We start from the raw sequence: 22,915 nt of genomic DNA, 5'->3' as shown, positions 1-22,915 counted from the left end.
TTACTTTATGTAATACTTGGTGCCTTGAATTGCCCAGCGATTCTACGGTTATGCAGAGTAGATTAGCTTCTACTTTGGGGAATCTCCCATTCCTCTGTTTCTTTACTGGTCTGTTATTTTTGCATCAAAGTATAACATTAAGAGAAGTACACAAATCCTATGTGTTTATTTCAGTGATTACCACTGTAATAGCCACCCCTAGGTAGCCACCACTCAGGTCAAGAACTAGAACCTTAGAGAACTCCACAAACCCTCCTCTGTGTCCTCCCAATTACAGTCTCTCTGTTTCTCCAGGGTAAACCTCTACTTTGATTTCTTATACCACAGATTAGCTGTGGCTGTTTTTGACTTTATGACCACAGACTGTATCTTACAATACTATTAATGGTTAAATTCTCCAGGCATTTTTTTTTTCAGAGTGATTACTCAATCCTGAAGTATTATTTGGTGTTAGAAATGAGACTGTCATTAAAAAGTTAGTAAAATCAGAGGCGCTGGGTGGCTCAGTGGGTTAAGCCTCTGCCTTTGGCTCAGGTCATGATCTGAAGATCCTAGGATCGAGCTCTGCATCGGGCTCTCTGCTCAGTGGGAAGCTTGCTTCCCCCCACCCTCACCCCCGCCTGCCTCTCTGCCTACTTGTGATCTCTATTAAATAAATAAATAAAATCTTTAAAAAAAAAAAAGTAAAATCAAAGTGAAATAATTTAAAGGACTGTGTGAAAGATAAGTGGTTATTATTTTCTTGCTACATAGATTTTTGCCTGTAATCTAAATTGCCATTTTTGTTTTAACTACTAACTGTAGAAATGTAAGCAAAAATCTAATGAGTCCATCTTTTCTTCCTTCCAGGTAAACCAGATTTTTATCAAGACAGGGACCCCCTAAGGGTTTCAATAAGCCGAGAACAAAGTTTCTTTGGGAGCCCACTGAACTGTGATGCATTTGGTTGTCTTGACCCCATTGCCCAGGAATACGTTTGTAATGATGAGTCCAAGGAAGCAGGTGAGAGATAGAGAATAAACAGTGGAATCGCTGTGCACAGGATGTGTGGATGGAAGATATTTAGTGGCACTTTGTAATGAGAAGTGGTGAATAACTTTAGTGACTGTTGGTAATAGAATCATTATGGTGCATCTGGACTTGTTAAATGAAGGGGGTAAAACCTGTCTTTATGCATTGAAAAATGTCCAGAATGGTAATCACCAAGGTGTTGGTATAGGTTTACCTTTGTTGGAGGCTAGGTTTCACTTTCTGTTTTATATATTCATGTATTATAGGTTCTTATTTTCTTTTTTACAAAAAGCATGTATTATTTCTTTGCACAAAAAGCTGAATGAGGGAGTAAAGTTTATTTAGAGAATAGTAATTTTGCCTTTAAATTATTTTACTAAATAAATGCTAATAGGAAGTATATGAGGGTATGAGGTTTTCATCGTTGGCAACCTCTACAGATTTTGTATTTAAGCCCATTTGTAACAGTCCATATTTAATATTATTAAATATTATCTTTAAAATATTCCTTGGTATTCTAAATGACATGCTTTGTCTTTAAAATATTTGGAAGAGAGGGTTACAAGGAAAAAACTTTAAATCACTTAATACTGCCTTCCAAATACAACCAGCATTAAATTTTTTTTCACTTTTGAGTTCTGCAAGTACCTAACAAACTGTTTCATGTGTAATATTGTTTACCCTACAAAGCATAGTTCTGGTTCATACTACTGCGTCAGTTCCAAAGTATCTTTTAAGCAGTTACCTTTTCTAACCAGATTTCTTTTTATTTTAGCTGTCACTATAGTTTAATAGAATGAGAGACAAGAGAGAGCCAACAATTTAAAATGAAACTGTTACCATTGTTTTAGATTTAGCCAGTGGACTGTTGGTGTCCTCTGGTCAGAGAGGATCAGGAACTTACCTATAGTTGAACAGAGCTGAGTGTCCTGACTTGTTGCTGTGAGGTAGAATGCTTACAACAGGGAACTGGGAGGTGTCTCAGTACAGGTATTAAAAAGGACTTAACTGCCTGTAAGATTTGGGCTTGAATAAGGTGATTTGGGGGAGGCTTCAAGGAAATGGGGTGCTGCTTATGAGTATTAGATGTTTTCAGGAAGCAGGGGCAGTTCCATTATTGGAATTATCCAGGAGGTGGTGGGAATAACAGAGTGAGGCTTACGAAAGCTGTAACTAGTGAAGAAGAAGTTACTCATATTTAAAAAAAAAAAAAAAAAAAAAAAAGCAAGAAATTAAAACATCAAAGTGCAATAAGTGGTTGCTTATGACTGGTAGGAAAAGGATAAATTTTCCTTCTTTATAACTTTTGGTGCCTTCTAAAATCATAATGAGCACGTACTGCTTTTATTAGAAATTATCATTCTTGACGCGTCTGGATGGCTCAGTCAGTTAAATGTCTGACTATTGGTTTCGGCTCAGGTCATGATCTCAGGGTCATGGGATCAAGTCCTGCGTTGGGCTCTGTGCTCAGCATAGCGTCTGCTAGGGATTCTTTCTCTCTCTCTCAAATAATTTTTAAAAATTTTTCTCAATTATATTTTACATATTAAAAATATATAAATCACATTTTTGTCTCACTTAATTCAGGCCAAGATCAGGAGATGCTTGGTCATTTTTGTGGTTTGGATAGTACTCTGATTTTGTCTGTGTTTAGCTGTGAGTACTGGTTGCCTGATTTTTGTCTTGATCCATCATAGGCACAGAGCAGCCTTTCCTATTGGTATTCTGTGAAACTGTTCACATTTAACAGGAGAACACTAAGGCCTCTCTGATTGTGCCAGGGCATCTCCTGGTTCCCGGGGACTGCTTTTCTCTTCCTCGTAATCATCCCTACATTCATATTGTTTCTGTTTTAGAAAAGAACGTGCCAGCTTTACTTCTCTGTTCCCTCCTTTCCTCTTTATTCATGTCCTCATCACTCAGCCTGATTTCTTAGTAGCTTTATGATGGGATCACTAACTTCCAAGCTCTGTGCCCTTTCCTTTTGTTGGAAGGTGGGAAATGGTGCTTTGCTTTGGAAGAAAAACAGGAAATTCTTGTGTGTCATGGGAAGACGACTGTGTTCAAGGCATTGCTTTCATGATGTTACTTCCCTTTTTCAGTAATGGGTCCCTTGTATCAGTGAGTCCAAACCAGTGATCCTCGTTTCTCTTCCAGCTCTTTCAGGGCCGTCTGTACTGAATTCTGCAACATTTCTCCAAAAGAAAGCACCTTGTTCCTTTCTTACTTTTATTTTCTACCTCTTATTCTACCCAAATCTTCCCCCGGGGGAATCTTCTTGGTATGTTACAGATAACTGTATAGTGTTATGATTATGAATTGGTAAGCCCCAGATTAACTTATCTCCCCAACTAGGTTTTGAAATGAGGTGCCTAGGAAAAAATAACAACTTACTATAAAATTTCACTGTATCTTAGTTTCTCTACTGAAAATTTTAGTGTGTTTAGAAGAACCCAAGTAACGATTTATTGGTTATATCAGTTAGGTCAAAATAATACATTTTAATGTGTGTGTCCTGGGTCTTTGAGAAAACATTTCTTACAAAACGTTTAAGAAACATAAAAAAAAAGAAACATGCTTTTAGTGTGTATGATGTCTCTTAATAAAATCATGGTGATAATGAAACACAATTTTAATTTATATATTTAGTGGCACAGGTTTTGTTTTTGTTTTTTTGTTTTTGTTTTTAAAGATTTTATTTGTTTATTTGACAGACAGAGATCACAAGTAGACAGAGAGGCAGGCAGAGAGAGAGAGAGGGAAGCAGGCTCCCTGCTGAGCAGAGAGCCCGATGTGGGACATGATCCCAGATCATGACCTGAGCCAAAGGCAGCACCTTAACCCACTGAGCCACCTAGGCGCCCATGATGGCACAGCTTTAATCTTATTCTGTTTCAGAGCCACAGATAACTACATACTTTGACCAGCTTTCCCATAAATGTTGACTGTTGGAGTAAGAGAAAAATAAACTCAGAATAGCTGAATTCTTAAGTGAGCCAAATAATTTTTATATATTATATTTTTATATGCATTTTTCTCAACTCAATATGATCTCAATTTTGAGATCATACTGTATTAATGATTGAATATTCTTGCTTCACTTAATAACAAAAGCATTTCCCAGCACACTGGTAATTTTCTTTCCGTAGAATATAAGTACAGTTTTCCAGGGAAAAGCATATTATGCTGACTAGGAAATGTTTTTAATGAATAATAAAATGAATGTTTTGGTCTAAGACAATTCTACAAAGCAAAATATGAAAAAAAAAACTGTAGGAAAATAGAAATGATATCCTTTGGTGCTAAGAATTTGACTTGTAATAATCTAAACTACCCCCCTCTCCCCCTAATTTCAGTAAAGGTCAAGGAGGCTATGGCTGAGAATCATGCCGTGGAGGAAGAACAGATATATCTGAGTCCAACTATGAAGCTGGATAATGTTAGTAGTGTCTTAATGTGTCCTCCATTGTTACAGCTGTTTGGTTTCATGTTGTCTTTTAGTTTATAGAAGTTGTGAAATACTGAAGTCTGTGTTCTCTGAGGTCTGCTCTTACTGAAGTGGATCAATGATGAAAATAGCCAAATCTGAGCATCAGAAGACCTTCCAGTCTACCTGATGCATGATCTCTCTAGTTCTGAGAAGCAAAAGTTACTTAAAACAATAAGGGCATATGTCTGGAGGGGTGTGTGTGTGTGTGTGTGTGTGTGTGTGTGAAGGTGACTGAGTATAACTGAGGACTTGATAGATGGTGGGTGTGTGTGTGTGAGACTAATGAGTTCTGAGCAATGATGAAAAGGTTTTACTGCTGACCTTTACAACTATGAAGGTTTCTACACTTGATCTGAGCTCAGAATTGATAACTGCTAATGTCACTGATTTGAGTTTTTTTCTAGCTGTTACTTCCTACATTGTAGTCTTACATTCCTCTTCATTTTTAGGCTGAAACAGAAGAGATTTATCATGAGCCGTTATCATCAGTAACTGTTTCTACTGGGAGCTTTTTAAGTTACGAAAACACGGATCTGAGCCTTACAGATCCAGGTAATAAAGTCAGAATGTTTGTAAATAAACTGAAAGACCAGCATCAGTCGAGGTCAGTACAGTGGTGAGAGCAAACATTGAGAGCTTGTCCCAGTGTGCTGAGAGGGATTGTTTCTTTAAATCTCAGTAGTAAACTATTGATGCCTGAGAGAGGATAATGGGCAGTATGATACCCTAAACATTATTGGAAGTTCCAGGCCTGCAGACCCACAGGGATGCTCTATGGTTCTCCAATATTTTCAGAATTACCTGCTATTGTCACATTTTCCCATTCAGTGGGAACCTGTCTGAGCAGATTTCTTAATTGCTCAGATCCTCATCAGTGTATACTGCTGTGCTTCCCTACCAAAACTTGTCTCTTAGGAAGTGCCCAGCCACTAAGTATTTTCATTAAACTCAATTCTTAGGGTCATTTTCAGAGCTGGACCCCAGGGAACAAGAATCTACCACTGGTAAAGAAGAGGAAAGAGATATTTTAAGTTCTGTACTTCCCTCATCACAAGTTCATTGTCAAAGGCAGGATTCTCAGGAAGTTCTTCAACCTCTGTTGCCTGCAGTGGAAAAGTTTACACCTGGTAAGACACACATGCAGCAGATGATAGGCAAGCACAGAAATGAAGCAAATCTGATGACTGAAAAAAACAGACTTGAGGGTAAAATTATTTTTAACACTTTTATATAACCTTTCATCCTTTTAGTTTTAAGGAATGATGGTTTGAGCTTCATGTCTTTATGGCCTGCTGCGGCAGTTCTGACACAATACATAGAAAACAGCATTTAATGAGAGAAGATCTGGAATGAGTTAGGCTGAAGAACATGTCGCAGAGATGAACAGATCTTCCTTTACCATTGCAAAGTTAGCTTAACAGCTGAGGCAGTATTGCCAATATTGAGAATAAGATCAGACCTCGAGTCCCTAGTTTGATCGTTCCTTAGCTGGGAGATAATAAACACATTGCTTACTCGTAACTTCATCTTCCGTTAAAAAGATGTTGGAGATTAAATGATATAATACACATGAAGTACGATGCCAGGCCCATAGTAACACCCTGTACAGGAACTTTTCTTCTTTTTTTAAATCACAGATACTAAAATAAGTGAGAATAACCAGCACTTATAGCAAAGCAGTGATCATAGTGTCTTCTTCTAATTAATGTCATAAGACTTTGGAATGTGGAAAGTGGAAACTTGGTCAAAGGTTTTGGTCATTGAGTGTATCCTCATTTTTTGTATGTGGGACATAATGATAGGACTTAATTTGAAAGTGTCTGCTGACAATGAAAAAAATGGAAGTAATTTCATTAAATTGCAGTTACCTAAAATTAATCTTTTTTCTCAACATTACAACAGTTGACCTTGACTTTCCGGAGTTGGAACACACTTTTCCAAATTTGCATCGTCAGCTATTTAAACCCTTAGAACCACATCCAGATTTTGATATATCATCATATTCTGGGATTTCTCAAGACAGCAGAGACTTTTACCAGGTACATTAATGTCGGTGCTTCATTGCTGTGAATTTCTAAAAACAAGAACAACAACAAAAAAAAGAACAGTAGTTCCTCACCTTGCTGCCAATTAGAATCACATGGAAAGCTTTTAAAAATCCCAGTGTCCAGGCTGTACCCAGACCAATTAAATCAGAATCCCTAGGCGTGCTTAGATTATCAGAAACTCTTTTCTGATAATCAGATAATTTCTGATAATTGCTCCCCAAGCGATTCTGATGTGGAGCCAAGATTGAAAACAAGCTGTACTAGAATTTTGTCCTGTCAGCCTTATCTCTGGCTAATGAGTACCATGCATAAAATGCTCAAGAATATTTTTATGGTTTGTGTTTATTACTAATTTTATAAAATTTAAGGCCTCTTTCTATATAGTAAGGCAGCTGAGATTTGAACCTTGGTCTTTCCACTCCCATACCCTGACATCCCAGGCTGTCCTACATAATAGTTCCTGCCTTTGAAAATGATTTCATTGTATTCTAAACTATGGTTAATTTGCAGTTTTCTAATAATTTTTGTCAAAGTCTCTTTCATATTAACTGAAATGGAAGAATTGGGTTTAAGTAAAGTAATAGTGTGAAAGTGAAGTGGTAATTAAGGCAGAGTAGTATCATAGGAACATGACTATTAATCCAGTTGGTAATACATAATCAGTATTTCAGCCTTAACCTGTTATTTTCCATCAGAACTCAGATTCTTCGTGTGAAAGCCACCACACTGTTGCAGCACCCAGAAGCACAGTTTCTTTTACAGCACTGAAAACCAGCCTGAATTCTTCTAACACAAGCCCAAACCAGCAGCTGGACCCTCCTTTGGCTCATGCTGCTGCTCAGATATTTGCCACAGAAAAGACTGAAGGTATGATTAAGCTAAAAAATACTTTTGCTTTGGGGTGCCTGGGTGGCTCAGTGGGTTAAAGCCTCTGCCTTCGGCTCGGGTCATGATCTCAGGGTCCTGGGATCGAGCCCCACATCGGGCTCTCTGCTCAGCAGGGAGCCTTCTTCCCCTCCTCTCTCTCTGCCTGCCTCTCTCCCTACTTGTGATCTCTGTCTGTCAAATAAATAAATAAAATCTTTTAAAAAAAAAAAAAAAACAAAAAACAACTTTTGCTTTATTTACACCCATTACACCCATTTTCCTTGGTGTGCCTAGCACCACTTGGTCAGTCCTGTCTTCACCCATTTCCAGTGTCACAGCTTCTGTTTCTCTGTGTATTCATTTCAATAACAGAATAATGCTCAGTTTGCATTTTTACAATTCTGAACTTGATAAAATAAAAGCAAAAGTCCTGCTCAACCCTTAGAGTTTTAGGTATTCTTCTAAAACTTTTTTTTTTTTTAAGATTTTATTTATTTATTTGACAGAGAGAGATCACAGTAGGAGAGAGGAAGGGAAGCAGTCCCCCTGCTGAGCAGAGAGCCCGATGTGGGACTCGATCCCAGGACCCTGAGATCATGACCTGAGCCTAAGGCAGCAGCTTAACCCACTGAGCCACCCAGGCGCCCCGATCTTCTAAAACTTCTTGTACAAACTTTATATATACACACACATACATATTTTTATTTGAGATACACATGTACATTTTAGTCTAAGTTCCATCATTAAAATCAGTATTCTCTCTTAGGGAAGAGTCCTCATCATTCCTAATAACCATATTTTATTAGGCTAGGAGAAAATACATGGTGGGAGCAGAATTATTTGAAAATCACTCTGACCATTCTTTTAGTTTTCTATTCCTTGTAATCTGGCTTCATTATTTATAATTTAGTCAGACTATTAGAGATTGTATCTGTATCCAGGTTTTACAACATGTAATTATGGTTAACTTATTTCTTTCAGGATCTGAACAATCTTTTCAACAGCTTCTGCCAGAATTTTCTTCACAGGAGGGGAGCCAACATATTGATCTACCAAGTATTTTTAGCATTGAAGCAAGAGATTCTTCCCAAGGCATGGAAAGTCAGAACTATTCTGAACAGACTGAAATACAAAATAAGAAAAAAAGTGTTCATTTCCACCTCTGTGTAGAAAATTTACAGAGTTCAGTTTTCAGTTCCTCTGATGAGGCAAATGTATTTCATCCCTTAAGTCTACAGTATAGCACGCCGTGTGGGTCTACCTCTAGTGAGTGCTCAACAAAAGCCCAACCCCAAGGCAGAAAAGAAAGACTGGACTTTGAAGAACCATCAGAAAGAGGACTTGATGGAGATAAAACTGAAAGCCTTGGGGTTTTAAATATAAATTCACATGTGGAGGAAATGGATTCTCAATCCTGTGTCAGAACAGTGGAAAGGGGAACTTCAGTTCAAGCACCATATTCTGTTGAGAATGAAAAGTATTTTAAGAATTCCACTAAGACAGAAACTCCAAAAATCCCAGGAAACCTTTCTCACCTAGCAGAGTCAGAGCTCTTTTTAAGTTCTGGATCATTACAGAGCTCTATTCCAGTGTGGGTAAGTGAAATGTTGTAAATAAATTCATTTCCACAAGTCTTTTGAAACCAAATTCAAGAGAAACAACTGAAATTCTTGCTGATATTCCTGAGATAGTCAATCTCGTAATCATTGGAAATCTCTAAAAGGTCTGGTCCCAGTTGACGTATCTTTTTTCTGACGGCTTGACCTGTGCTTCATTCAGCCTCTTTGATCTGCTTGTTTCAACTCCAGTCACCTGAATATGGTTTTCACTTTCTAGTAGTTTGTTCTTCTACTGATAAACATAGGATTAGAAATTCTATTGACAGAAAGAGTGACATCTGGGCCACATTGTGTGTTTTATTTTGCGGGTTTTGGGTGGTTTTGTGTTTTCTTGTTCAGTAATTAAAGATACTTCCTCTAAAAATGTGGTTTGGCAACAGTGGCCTCCATCTGGCTACTTATCTAGATTACGCCCTCAGGTCCTATACAGCTCCCAGTCAACCTGCATTTGTACTATCTGCGTAGCCCCATAAGCATTTGGGCTTACAACCCCTGCAGTAGCTACTTTCAGACAATTATTTTGCCCATCCCCAAAGTCCTAACTAAGTATTTCTAAAAGTGGGTCAGGGGTTGGGGAAGGCACCACTGTGGTCTTCACGGACCACCATTGTTCTTCCTCTGTAACAGATTATTTTTGTATTTTTAATGTTTTAAGCATATGGTTTCCTTTTGAATTTTATTGCACAGGAGACAGAGTCTGGCCATGGTATAATAGAAGAACCAGAGCTTACATTACTAAGCACCAGTGATATCAGTATTGCTGAAATGGATCTTGCAAATCTAACACTAGAAGAAAGGAAAGGAAATGAGGCAAAAAGCAGTTCTCAGGTAAACTTCATAGCTCTCTTTAATATGAATACACCTCATTAATAGAGCAACACAATAAACTGAGAGTAAGGCAACAGGTCTTTTAAGTAGTTTCTGCATGGCATTTTTTACATTAGAATTGTTTGCCAACTAATTTCCTTCCCCTTTCTGGGTACAAATGCACTCAACTACATAGTGAACAGGCAGAGGTTACTGTGCTTACAAGCACCGGACAGCAGACAGGAAGAGACCAGCTCTCAAACTGCCCGATAGCATTGTGTTGTGCCATTTAATAGCCCTAAAGACATTCGTCTTATGACGCTATAGTTTTCATTAGGACCTGGAATTACTGGAACTCAGGAATGAACTGATTCAGTGATATATTGATTTTGTTCCAAAAAAGGCAGTGGAGCTCTAGGATAGGTAAAAATCAGACCCGAGGGGGATACAAAATGAGTGCTATTACCTTTTAAGTTTATTTTGTGTGGGTCAGTCCCAAAGAAAAAATGAAGATATATTTCAAGTTATGAAACACAAAAATGGGTTTTGAGTTTTGTTAGCTACAGGTTCGTTTATTTATTTATTTATTTATTTATTTGTCAGAGATCCACAAGTAGGCAGAGAGGGGAGGAAGCAGGCTCCCCGCAGAGCAGAGCCTGATGCAGGGCTTGATCCCAGGACCCTGGGATCATGACCCGAGCCGAAGGCAGAGGCTTTAACCCCCTGAGCCACCCAGGAGCCCCTAGCTACAGGTTCTTTATAGTTTTCTCCAATGCAAGCAAACCATTCCTCCTGGCCCACTTCACTGCTTAGGAGATCGTCATTGGAGGGAATCATGCCACAAATTTAATTCTAGTTAATTAATAAGGACTCTAGGTTATGGTAGATAAATTCATTGATCACAGAACTGCAGCCTGGAAACAGAAAATCTAAATCCCAACCAACTATTTGATGCAGTCTATTAAATTACCCTCTTACAAATCCCAGATTCTCTATAGTATTGTGGCAGGACCTTTCTTACGGCCTGATACTGTATTAAATTACTTATCTAAAAAATGGCTCCATACCTAGGACTGGTTGCTGTGGTTACTGATAAGGGTAATTTGGGAAAGCAGGAGATAAGTAGGGCCGATGCAGAAGTGGTTTGGAAGAACTTGACAGGAATGGGGGTGAGGGAGGAGCTTTTGGCTAGAGTAGGCTGGTCAGATAAAACATTTTAATAGGAATAGTCTTTTTTTTTTTTTTAACTTCCCTTCCCAGAAAACTTAAGTCTTATGAGAACCAGCACAAAGGAAGAATAGAAGTTTATGGGACAGATTCCTATACTGCATTTAAGGATTAGAGTTAAGGCATCGCTGCCTACCTCCCCCCCAAAGACCACATCTGTCTATCTGAGGAAACCGGGGATTTAGAAATTGTTAAAGGTTTTAGAACCTATGCTTGTGATACTGTTCAGAGATGAAGCCATAAATTCATCTATAATTTTTTTTTCCTTTTTTTGCAATTAGGTGAGTGAACTTCTACCTTTTGTAACAGTAACAGAAACCTTGGATCATCCAGATGTATCTGAACACTGCACGGAGGAGCACATGTTTGTGTCTGCAGGTAGGCCCTTGAGCATCTGAAATGGTTAGTGTTACCCAAGGGGCCAGCAGAGTTCCCCATTCAGTTCCAATAGTCACACTGCCCCACAATCTTGTATACTACTACCACAATATTAAAAGCTTCATTTTTTTTTTTTTTTTTTTAAACAGAAACCCCTCCAAAGATTATAGCTCTACCTGGGAGCTTACAAGAAGCATTTATAAAGAGGAAAAAATCATTTATAGAAAGATCCTCCCAGAGACAGAAAGAAATAAAGAATAAAATTCGTATTTCTGAAAATTCTCAAATCAAAATAGCTAAGGAGAAACCTACAGGTATGTTCCACATAATCTGCATCAGCTCGCACAGAGAATGAAGCATTGTAATATTTGCCAAGTCACTTGTTCTCTGCTCAGGCTCATCTGTGAATCGCCTGAAGAGTGTGAATAAAGTTAAGGTTAGAGTGTCACTTCCTGAAGACAGAAAGACTGCACAAGCCCTCATGCATCAAAGAGCCCTAAGGTACAGGTGGTGGGGGGGGGGGGGTATGTGTGTGTGTGCGTGTATGAATAGGAATTCACATTCCATCCTTAGTTCTGCGTATACATTTCTTACAGATCATACAATCAGTTAGCTGAAGTCAAACAGCAAAGGGAAGAGAAAGCAAAGCAAGATGCATACACCCAAAACAGAGCAAGGGCTAAAGAATTTCATAAGGTGAGCTAGGCCCCCTACAATTTTTCTGTGTCTAGGGTATACTACAATGGGTAACATACTAAATTTTTGGTTTTTTTATTCCCTCCACAGCAAACACTGGAGAAACTTAGAGCCAAAAATACATGCTGACTTTCTACTAAAAGTGTAAAGTTTTTTTTTAAATTATGTGTAACATAGGCAAAAATTATTTAAAGCCAATAAATTTTTATTTAAGGAGTTTTTATATGTGATTACTTCCACTGCCAGTCACTGCTCATCACCATAGTTCCTCCAAAGTTAGAATCACAATCTTCAAAACAGCCCTGAGAACGAGAGTATATATACATTAGTTAAACTTGGGAGACATTTCTTTCCCACTTGACCAATCACAGAAGCAGCTAAATCTTGTATCTCCTCAGGAAAACATAGCACTATTGAGTAACTATTACATCCTATGGAGAACTCTAATATTTGGTCACAGCGTTAAGAGCTCTTGGTTTTAGTCCCGCAAACCCTCTTTGAAATGACCTATAAATTATTTTTTCAAATGTGTACATACCTTTTAAAAAGAACTTGATCAATCCACAGTTGTCACTGTCACTCCTATATAACAGGAACATAAAGTAAGGTTCCATTTCCAGAGATGATCATGTAAACTGAAGCCAGCCTCCCTCTATTAAATATATTACATTACAAGTTGCATGGTTATTTACAATATGGAAGGAGTTAGCAAAAGACATCTCTTAGAGATCTAGGCATGCACTGTTCAGTATACTAGCCATGTATGTTCAGATGAGAAGCTGAAATAGGACCATTACCAAATTACGTATGGCTTCTGTTAAATTTATACTGGACAGGGCTAATCTAAGGCAATGGAAATAGAACATAGTTGGTAAAATGTTCCCAATAGGCTGAATGCTAGCAAAGTAGCAGAAAGAAAGAAAACCTAGTGGGAAAATTTTTTTATGGTCATGTCCACAGCAAATGAGAAACTGCATTCTCAAAGCCTTGGTAATGACCATTATACCATTATACAGTGCAACAGCAAATTAACTTGCCAGAGTTCTTTCAGCTGGGTTTCTTGCATCTCCATTTGAATACGGACATAATTTAAGAACTCCCCACCTATGGAAAATTTTAAAGTTCAGACTATACTTTTCAAAATGCAGTTAATTAGGTTCCCAAGTATCCTGAAAACCCAGTTCTATACTAATATGTGCTGAAAATTGCCGACTTCAAACTACAAAGTTGGAATAACTGCTTTCAATCCAATTCATTTAAATGTTGGGAACAAAGATATTTTAAACTAAAGCTATAATTTGCATTCATACCCTAATTGGCATGAAATGCCCTCCGGTTAACTCCAAAGTAACTATTCACGTTTCAGTTAACTTTTACTTTAGAGCTTTTGCTGGAAAGCACAGCAAAATCCATTTAGATGGATGTTCAGAAAGGCTACTTTCATTCAGCGCATTCAGAGCAGTTGAACATTTTGCCCATCATCATAACATCACAAATCACTGGCAAACAGTATAAACACAAACTGCAGCCTTTCAACATCTAGGGTTTTGTGTTTAAAGTGGTGAGGTAATAAACTACCAGGACTAGTGGCTTTCAAAATTAGGTAGATTAATGGATTCCATCTCCTAGGGCTTCTTAGGGGAAATCTTACCTATAATCTTTGGGATCCAATGTCTTTACTTCAGGGCCCTAGAAGTCAAATTGTAGAAGTGCACTGACTGCTATTTTGGCAAACAGATCTAAAATCATTCCTTAACTGTTTCTAATGCTTAAGTCTTATTTCTTCCACTCTACTCCATGAACGTAAGAGAAAATGTTACAGGCCTCATTGTCACCACAGCAATAAACTTGCTGTGATGGAAGCATAACCTGTGTCTCAATGTAGCCACATTAATTTCTGGACACCATGAACAATGGTGCCCATTTCCATCTACAATGAGGCTTTATTGAAGTTCCTCTCCATCTTAAAATCTATACAAACTTTCTGCCTCTCTGTACTGAAGTCCTGCTGTTTTGCTAACCAGAAAAAAACAAGCAGCCACTAGAAGCAACTGAAATTTAAGCCTTACCTGTTTAGGGTCTGAGTGTGGATCTGTCAGGTTCTCAATTTCAAACACCCTAGAAAAGGAGAAGCATTACTTCCTCTTGAAAATTATCTCAAGCTGAGCAGTATAAAAAAACGTTAAGAATACTGTTTCAGTAAAAATACCAGGTTTAACATGCACGAAGCCAAGAAAACCAACGATGCCAGATACCGAGTTTCTATTGCACTGTCCTTTGAACACCCAGCAGGAATGAGCTGCTGAGGGCAGATACCATGCAGTGCGATCCTGCCAGATATATTAAACACCTCTACCTATAGGCTACAATGCTACCTCCTGAGAAACGTCTCTACAAATTTCAGTTCTTGTAATTATTCCTGTCATTCCAATAAGACAACTACTTTACCTCCATCTTAAGTACATAAACCTAGTCCTGATTATCTTTCCTGTCTCTGTATAAGGCACATACAGAACTATTAAGTCAAATCACTAAAAGAAACTTTGCATTAGAAATCAAGGTTAGTTGCTATTATTAAGCAGAATTCCTTAAAAAAAAAAAAACCCTCAATATCTCTGTTGTAATATGTCCAAATATGTTATTAGGATGAACCATAGGAACTACTTAATAAAGATACAGAAGAGGGCATTTTCATGTTACTCCCTAGACATGCAGTCTCTTCAGTTTGTCAAGTATTGTGGCAAATATTTCTATCAAGATCTTGATACTTCTGTTGCATACCCAGATAACTACTGCACACAACAGTATGCTGACCTCACAACTTACTTTTCAGAACTTTTGGATCCTTAATAAATTTCAACAAAAACTGGATTTTCCACCTACCTCTAAATATGAGTGAGTTCAAATCATATTCACCCCTATAGATAAAACATCAAAAGATTAAGGACAGTTTTAAGTGTGATTAAAATCCAAAAACCTAAATATATGATTAGTATCCAAACTGTTTTTTTAAGCTATAACCAGCTCTGTCAGAATTAAGTTTTAGTTCATGTCTGTATCATCCAGCAGTTGAACAATTAAATTCATCATCTGAACTGTAACAGTACCCCAAAGATTACACTGTCCCCAATGAAAACTTACCTAAACTATCACCCTAGAACTGTACAGATTATTGGGATACACCAATACCTAAGATTTAAAAAACATAACTATTAGGTCCGAGTTTTAGCAGGTAATGTTAAGTGTCTTGCAGTTCTTTCCCACAGATCTAACACATAGTTCTGTGAATAAAGGAAACCACACAAATACTCTATGAGGCGTTTCCAACGATGTAGGTCTACAGAAAAAGCCCCATCGGGATAGACCTCAACACTGTTTAGTTTAAAATTGGAAGATTCCACAGGAAAAACAATTAGAACTGTGATCTGTTCTAAGTCTCTGAGTTCAAAGGTGTGCAAAAAGCCAAGTATTTACAAATTAAATCATTCCACATATTTTACACATTAAGGTTTTTTAAAATACTTACAGGAAGGAGTCAGTCTATACTGAGAATAAAGACCAAAGACTGAAGGTAAGTACAAAATAGCTACTAGAGAACCACCAAAGGAAGATTTCCATACTTAAGTCTTGATTTCAGCAAACTCCAGTATCACAGTTTATTTTGTCTAGGACATCCCCAGATTACAGCAAAGTGTTTAATTTTTTTGCCTCATCTTAAGAGCGATAATTATTTGATGTCACTTATAAAAAAATATGGGAAAATATTAAGGTGGCTATATTGTTCCCATTCAGAAAATCACTGGAAGATAAACAAATTGGGTGCTTTTTAATTAAACTTTGCATCATTCAGATTTAGGTAATCTTGTGTCCTCTAATCATTTCTAACATTACTGTTAAATCCTATATCTTATTTTAGATTATGCTTTGGTTTAGAATAAATGCATGAAACAGAAATATCCAGTATTCTGATTATTTCAATATAAACTAACTTAGAGTTTATGGAAACCCTTTCCTGCAAGTAAAGTGAAGCTTGTACCTTCCCCTATAAAATGTGTGACCCCTAAAATTCGTTTTTCTGAAACATCAAATTGTAAAATCACAAAAATGTCTTTTAGTAATGAAACCCGTGGAGGTATGAACTGTCTGACAAAGTACATTTCAACAAAGCTGATCAACTCACCTAAAAGTGTAAGATGTACCTTTAATCCCAGACATTGTGTTCAAGTGAAAAGCCTACAAAAAACAAGGCATCTTTGTTTCATGTCAACATTAAAATTAGAATACTAATTCAGTACAGCAGAGATTTCCCTTATATGCTTCTAGTTAATTTTACAGTCCTGGAATCGTCCTTCAGGTTTGTCAGTACCCCCCACTATGACTTTAATCTGTCTTAGGGACTCTTGTTCCTTCTTGAAGATTTTTTATTTATTTGACAGATCACAAGGAGAGAGAGAGAGGGGAAAGCAGGCTCCCTGACCAGAGAGTCCCATGCAGGGCTTGATCCCAGAACCCTGAGATCATGACCTGAGCTGAAGGCAGAAGCTTTAACCCACTGAGCCACCCAGGCACCACGGATCTTGTTCCTTCTTATCTGTATCAAAACTCATACTGAGCCATGAGTTCTGGGTTGCAAAAGAGGATTTATTTTTTGCACTTTGTCTAAGTCTTTGTTCACAAACTAAACAAAAACAGCAAAAGTGCGATCATAAAATATAGTAGACATTTAGTGGCACAATCAGCAATATACAGTAGTGATGAAAATTGGTAGTTAAAGAGTCTAGGTAACTAATAAGTTATTAGAGTACTACACATTTGAAGCTAAAGGTCACTTTTGAGTGAAACAGCCATCAAAATGGTTTCGGGTACTCTTGAGGAATGGATGGTTGGTTGTCCATCATTAGTGATTACTGTTTCAGGATTTCAATCTCTGTACTTCCTTGAGTTGAATGCACAACTAACACCTGGAAGTGCTTACCCTGAAATGAAGAAGTATAGGCAAAATGGATCTTCTGTTTATGATTTCTCAAGTGATTATTTCTGCTATTCTAGCCTCAATTTTCTGTGATAATTTCACTGTTTTTTAAAATATTTTTTCTAGTAATTCTTTAGAAGTTTCACTAACTTGTTCAGATTTTCTTCTCTCCTTAGCAGGTTCTCTTTTATCACTACACCAACATATGTATTTGTATTTATCGTCTTTACTTTCTATAAAAAGCTGTTTTTCTCTCTTCTATTTACCTTAACATTCATATTCCTATCTCTTTTCAGGCCATTCTATACTCTTGTCCAATGTTTTTAGACTTGGATGCTCTCTTTTTAGACAAAGCAGCTTCTTCAGTACATTCCTCTTGTTCTATATACACATTCTTCATCTTTGGTACTTGAGAACTTATAATGAACTCATTATGGTCCTGCATTAAAAAAAAAAAAAATCACCATTAAATGACTACTAAATTTTATTGTTTTAATAATTACACATTACTTAACTCTAGATTACTTAAAATAACCTGGTGACTAAGGCATGATGTTAAAAACCCAAATTTGGCTTATTTTTTTTTTTCATTAGAAAATCCTAATTAGACATCTAATAGCAAGCACATTAAACTTATTAACAGTTCTGGGTAGGAGAAGAATCAATGAAACAAGATGGGATTGGGAGGGAGACAAACCATAAGTGACTCTTAATCTCACAAAACAAACTGAGGGTTGCTGGGGGGAGGGGGGTTGGGAGAAGGGGGGTGGGGTTATGGACATTGGGGAGGGTATGTGCTTTGGTGAGTGCTGTGAAGTGTGTAAACCTGGTGATTCAGAGACCTGTACCCCTGGGGATAAAAATATATGTTTATAAAAAATAAAAAATTTAAATGGAAAAAAAAAACTTATTAACAGTTCTGAAAAGCCCATGTTCTCATCAAGTATCCAATTCCTATTTTTATTCTTAAATTTCCTGTACCACATCTATTGAACCTTTCAAAAATTAAATTCAGAATCTAAGACAGTAAACTAGTGGATTAAATTCTTCCTGAATAACTGCTTATCCTCCGAAAATCAAATGGGACAAAAATGTCACTTACCACCAATTTGATATCACATTCGCCATTTTGTTCAACATTTGTTGCAGACCCATCCTCTGTTCTGTAACATTAAAACATACTCTCAGACGACAAAATCATCCAGACCCTATCAGTAATATACTGTCATGATCTACAACTAAAATAACAGTATTAGTAAGGAGAAAAATTATGTTGTCATGTAGGACATCCCAAAATGGATGCCTCATGTGCCAAGCTCAAAGCTCAACTACAACCCAGATGGCTTATTGTATCTGTACCTCCCCATTAATGTTAATGTATAAACAAATCCATAACATTAATATGTAACAAGTAACACTTACAAGTAACATAACAAACAACATGTAATAGGTTACTTGTAACACCATAACATAACATGTAACAAGTAACACCAAAATTTAAAAACATTTAATTTGATAAAATCTAGGACCAAGGAGCACCTGGGTGGCTCAGGTCATGGTCTCAGGGTCCTAGATTGAGCCCGCTCAGCAGGAAGCCTGCTTCTCTTTTCTGCCTGCCTGTGATCTCTATCAAATATATAAACCCCCCCCAAAAAACAACAAAACAAAAAACCCTAGGACCAAAATTATGTCACATGATTAAACTCACTCTGACTCTTCAATAGGTGACAGAGCTCCATCATCATCCAAGTATTTGTATCTACGACTATCAAAATCTTCTTTTTCTAAATCTTCACCAACATTCATTTGTTTCAAGGATTCCTTGAGGTAGTATTCATACTTCAGTTTTTCAAGGTAGTTGAAAAATCCTCTTGCCACTGCTTGCTAAATATCAAAAAACACTTCATGTAATGATGTTACAAAATGCAGAATTTTCTTCCATGAGTTAGCAGATGCCTTATGTTCCAAAATGGAAAGGATCCCTTTACCAGACTCTTAAGCGGTCTTGAATTACTCTCTGCTGTATATGGATCACATATACCTGATGCTAGCTCCAAGAGGAATCCACTATCTACCTAGCACGTTATCAAATTTACCTAAGTTGGTATACCAAGAAAAACTCAGCACATATCTTGTATTGTCTGGGGATTTCTAAAGACATTTTTAAATACAAAGAGAAACAAATCCCATGTTCATATAATCAGCTTTAAACATAAAAGATCAGTATTCTTTCAAACCACACATTCTAGAGCAAAGTTTATAAATTACGCAATCATTTAACTCAAGTATTTGAGAGTCTAATGCTAAAAATGTTATTTGTCAGGCAATTCTGTCAAAATCAAATATTCAGTACCTGAAAGAAAACGGCCTCCACGGAAGCCACTACACATAGAAGATATGGATGGGCTTGACTTAGGTTACTGTAAAACTGGGAATCACTAGAGTTTTAGGGATGATATTTAAAGACCTGGTGAGATCAAGGGATTTTGTATCAACAGCCTTGAAGCACCTCATAAATGGATACATTCACTGAATACACCCAGGTGAAGTCTGTGCAAAAGGATAGACTGGTCCTGAAGTGGCAGTAAGTGTACAGAAGAGTATTATCAAAGTTACAGATTCCATCCATGTTCCTCCAGCCATATCTAAATTCTCAAAGTGGCCAACAAGTCATTTCAGCTATGCGTATCCACACATATAAAATACTGGCTCACCTCAAAGGTTAAAATCTTTCTCCAAGGTAATGGTTTCCTTGCACTCTCGGATTCTAAAAATGGGAACCCAGATCCTTTGTCTTGAACTTGTTTCTTATTTATTTGGGAACGTCTACTGGTTTTTCTCCCTTTTGGTCTTCCTTTTGGTCTTCCTGTTGGTTTGTATTTCTTCTTTTTACGTTTTCGTTTTCTGTTTTTGAATCTCTCAAAAATAGCTTTTAAAGTCAACGGTCTTGGTTCGAAAGAGTCGTCACTAGATGAATCCCTTGCTTGAGCAACTTCAGGTAAATGAACAAACTTTCTAGTACGGTTTCTTTGCACCCTTTTAGGTGAGTAAGGGACACACTGAGTTTTAAATAGGCTGCTACCAGAAGAGTTATCACTAGAAAAAAGGGGAAAGAATTAATTGTACTTTTATATTACTAAATGCTTATTACCATAAGCTACTTTTCTTCCACAGACCAAAAGCAGGAAAAAATGCTCGAGATAATTTTTAAGATGGGCTCAGGACTAAACCAACCACCTTGTTCTGACCACCTAAAATGGACCATAATGTCATGTGCCATACTGCCAATAGCACTTACCAAAAAATGACCTTCCAAGAGAAATAATTTTAATTTCCAAAGGCAGTCTTGTTTACTGCTAGAGCTTGCTCTAAATAAAACAAAAGTAGCCTAGCAAACATTTAATTTCAATACAATAGAAATGCTGATTTGATTTCCCAGTTAACTAGCTATTTCCATCATGTATATACATGTGCCAGCACTATTATGTGCATTACCTGAACAATCTGATTTTTTAAGCAAGATACACCACTGATACCTATTTTCCTGTTAAGATTAGGATGATTTAGCCAGGAAGAGATACCAAATTGGCCCAGAGAATACTCTCCTGTTTCCCCAGGATTAAGAATCTGTCCCACTGTTAACTACATAAACTGAAGACCCGTGTAAAACAAGTTTTCCTTTTCTTTCCTTATTCTTGAAAATTATCTCTATTACTTATCCAGTAATAAAAATACAGTGAAGTTATCAGTAAATCTAGTCAGTTTTGCAGTAAAAATCTAGTGGGAGTTGATTAAAATAGCACCTACCTTTCACTGTCAATTTCCACAGCTGAATTAGATGCCATTATAGAGTTGAGAAATTCATTCCCGTTACATACTCTCCCAAGTCCTTCTCCAAATTGTTTATTCACCACTTGTAATTTGCTTCAGAATTCTGACAATTCAGTAATGTAGTTCCTCTGAACAATGCCAACAGAATACAAAATTGGATGTGGTCAGATTATGTCACATTTTATATAAAGGCAAAAATCATATACTAGGCCTAGGATTTTTATGTTAAGAATCATCCATTTCAAATCAAATTCTAAACTCTGGAAACTGAATTCCCAATTTCCATTTTTCAGTTGTCTTCTCAATCTATCCAGTGGAGTAAGATTCCAGAACAGTAAGTACTGTCGTTTCCAAAAAAAAAAAAGGTTAAACATCTTCCCATGATACAAAATGTAATTGTACTAACTATGCAATATACAATTAAAAGTATTCACATACAATTGATGGCCAAAAGCCATTTTTCAAGAGCTGATGGGAACTCCTTGGAAAAACTTATACATACAAAGTCAGAAGGCAGTGTTGCTTCATTGTATCAGGAAAAATAATCAGCATTTACTAGGTCAATCCAAACTAATGGATTTCCACTTACAGCCTCTTCTCATTCATCAAAGTCACTCGTTAAAACCTCTTCCTTGGGGGCGCCTGAGTGGCTCAGTTGGTTGAGCGACTGCCTTCGGCTCAGGTCATGATCCCAGACTTCCAGGATGGAGTCCTGCATTGGGCTCCCGGCTCTTTGGGGAGTCTGCTTCTCCCTCTGACCTTCTCCTCTCTCGTGCTCTCTCTCACTCATTCTCTCATAAATAAATAAATAAATAAAGCTTTAAAAAAAAAAAAAAAAAAAAACCTCTTCCTTGGCATATTACCTCCTTGCTATTATGAGTACTAACAAGTTATGAATTCTCACTTTTCAATGAAAGGCTAACAGACCACACAATGGTGCCCTTTGTCTTTTTATAATCTCACTGGAAAATCCGACAATAGGGGGCAAAAAAAGAAGTCTATTTTACTACTTCATCTCCCTTACAGGGCTACCAACATTCTTCCGTTTTAGTGTTGTCTTTAGTATACTTGAGAATGACAACATAGTGAAGAAAGCGATCCTAGGATAAAATGACAAAATAGCTCAAATACAAGAAATCAAAAAGGTCAGGAAGATCTTAAGAGATCTGCAAAATGTCCGATGGACTCGTGGTAATTTCACGGTATGTTCTGTTTTTTTAAAACACGAAAACCTAAGTATTCAGAAATAACTGCTCAAAAACGAAATTTAACAAAAATTGGGTCCAACGGCACTGCTATTATACCAAAAGGTTAGGTTACTACAGCACAGTGGAGTTAACTCAAAAAAAAACCGCTTTTCCGGAAACCCTGCAGAAAGCATTCCTAACCAGCGTACTTCTACATCCCAAGATCCGGCGGGAGGCCCAGCGGCGAGGCGGCGCGCTTTCGCAGTGCTAACAATCCCTCCAACCTCTTGCTATGCCTGACCTTGGGGCGAGTGTCTCCAGGAAGCACCTACCTCACCTCCTGCACGGAAGGCGTCAGAAATGGTCCCCTTGCACTTAGGAAAAATCACAAAACGTGTACTTGTCCGTAACGCCTAATTTTAACATCTGCATCCAGACACAAGGCAGCACGCCCATGAACGCGGAGGCGCGGGCCACACAGCGCAGCCACGAAGCCTTCCGCCCTCGGGGCCTGCTTTCCGCGGCTCGAGCCTCCCGAGCAACGCGGGGACCCCGGGAAAAGCCAGCTCCTCTCGCTCACCAGGCCCAATCCTACCTTATTCCTACCCACCCAGGTTCGCAAATGGCTTGCACCAAAACTGCCGGCCCACTCAGGGGCTCTGTGGCGCACTCGCACTCCGCAACGCAGGCCCTGGAGGTCTGCACGCCACACCTCAGTGCCCCCACAGCATACCACTGCTCACCTCCACAACCTCGCGGAACGAAAAGAGGGATTCTTCCGC

At 37.7% G+C, this 22,915-nt stretch overlaps 2 protein-coding genes across 54 annotated transcripts in view; one reads left to right on the top strand and one right to left on the bottom strand.

Moving 5' to 3' along the window:
* CEP295 (centrosomal protein 295) overlaps positions 1-12,359 on the top strand; it is a 53,979-nt gene extending 41,620 nt beyond the window's left edge. For 12 of the 30 annotated variants that reach the window (XM_082684103.1, XM_082684100.1, XM_082684102.1 and 9 more), the window contains 13 exons: positions 850-1,002; positions 4,368-4,450; positions 4,951-5,053; positions 5,461-5,628; positions 6,404-6,540; positions 7,245-7,416; positions 8,398-9,011; positions 9,723-9,863; positions 11,351-11,447; positions 11,597-11,761; positions 11,843-11,948; positions 12,044-12,143; positions 12,234-12,359. In XM_082684103.1, the coding sequence (XP_082540229.1) occupies positions 850-1,002; positions 4,368-4,450; positions 4,951-5,053; positions 5,461-5,628; positions 6,404-6,540; positions 7,245-7,416; positions 8,398-9,011; positions 9,723-9,863; positions 11,351-11,447; positions 11,597-11,761; positions 11,843-11,948; positions 12,044-12,143; positions 12,234-12,272 (2,078 nt within the window). In that variant the 3' untranslated portion in view covers positions 12,273-12,359. Of the gene's footprint in view, positions 1-849; positions 1,003-4,367; positions 4,451-4,950; positions 5,054-5,460; positions 5,707-6,403; positions 6,541-7,244; positions 7,417-8,397; positions 9,012-9,722; positions 9,864-11,350; positions 11,448-11,596; positions 11,762-11,842; positions 11,949-12,020; positions 12,144-12,233 lie in introns of all 30 variants that reach the window. The other 18 variants (XM_082684092.1, XM_082684101.1, XM_082684084.1 and 15 more) reach the window with 6 other exon arrangements.
* TAF1D (TATA-box binding protein associated factor, RNA polymerase I subunit D) lies at positions 12,328-21,062 on the bottom strand. Of its 24 annotated transcripts, none has more exons than XR_014299030.1 (13): positions 20,923-21,062; positions 19,830-20,211; positions 18,824-18,999; positions 18,218-18,278; positions 17,382-17,554; positions 16,324-16,376; positions 15,285-15,332; positions 15,027-15,061; positions 14,213-14,261; positions 13,795-13,832; positions 13,181-13,247; positions 12,682-12,795; positions 12,328-12,445 (listed from the first exon to the last, which is right to left on the bottom strand). XR_014299030.1 is itself a non-coding variant. In XM_082684128.1 (6 exons), exons 1-5 carry the CDS (start codon positions 20,958-20,960, stop codon positions 17,408-17,410), a joined length of 804 nt encoding a protein of 267 aa, XP_082540254.1. In that variant the 5' UTR covers positions 20,961-21,062; the 3' UTR covers positions 16,764-17,119; positions 17,382-17,407. The 24 variants fall into 24 exon arrangements, 2 of the variants coding, with proteins under 2 accessions (XP_082540254.1, XP_082540253.1); XR_014299031.1 differs by having other exon boundaries at positions 12,682-12,725; XR_014299032.1 differs by lacking the exon at positions 13,181-13,247.
* Positions 21,063-22,915: the final 1,853 nt, after the last annotated feature.

This window comes from Mustela nivalis, assembly GCF_964662115.1.
Source record: "Mustela nivalis genome assembly, chromosome: 9".
Lineage (NCBI taxonomy): Eukaryota > Metazoa > Chordata > Mammalia > Carnivora > Mustelidae > Mustela > Mustela nivalis.
Note: the sequence above shows the minus strand (reverse complement) of the source record. Positions and strands in the feature narration are given on the sequence as shown.

What these genes read in the sequence shown, in the direction of transcription:
- TAF1D (XM_082684127.1), bottom strand. Translation starts at nt 20,960, where the DNA reads ATGGCATCTAATTCAGCTGTGGAAATTGACAGTGAAAG. An exon ending in TCACCTATTGAAGAGTCAGA is followed by an intron (nt 18,279 to 18,823) that starts GTGAGTTTAATC and finishes TTAATGTTACAG; the next exon opens with AACAGAGGATGGGTCTGCAA. An exon ending in AATGTGATATCAAATTGGTG is followed by an intron (nt 17,555 to 18,217) that starts GTAAGTGACATT and finishes TTTTTAATGCAG; the next exon opens with GACCATAATGAGTTCATTAT.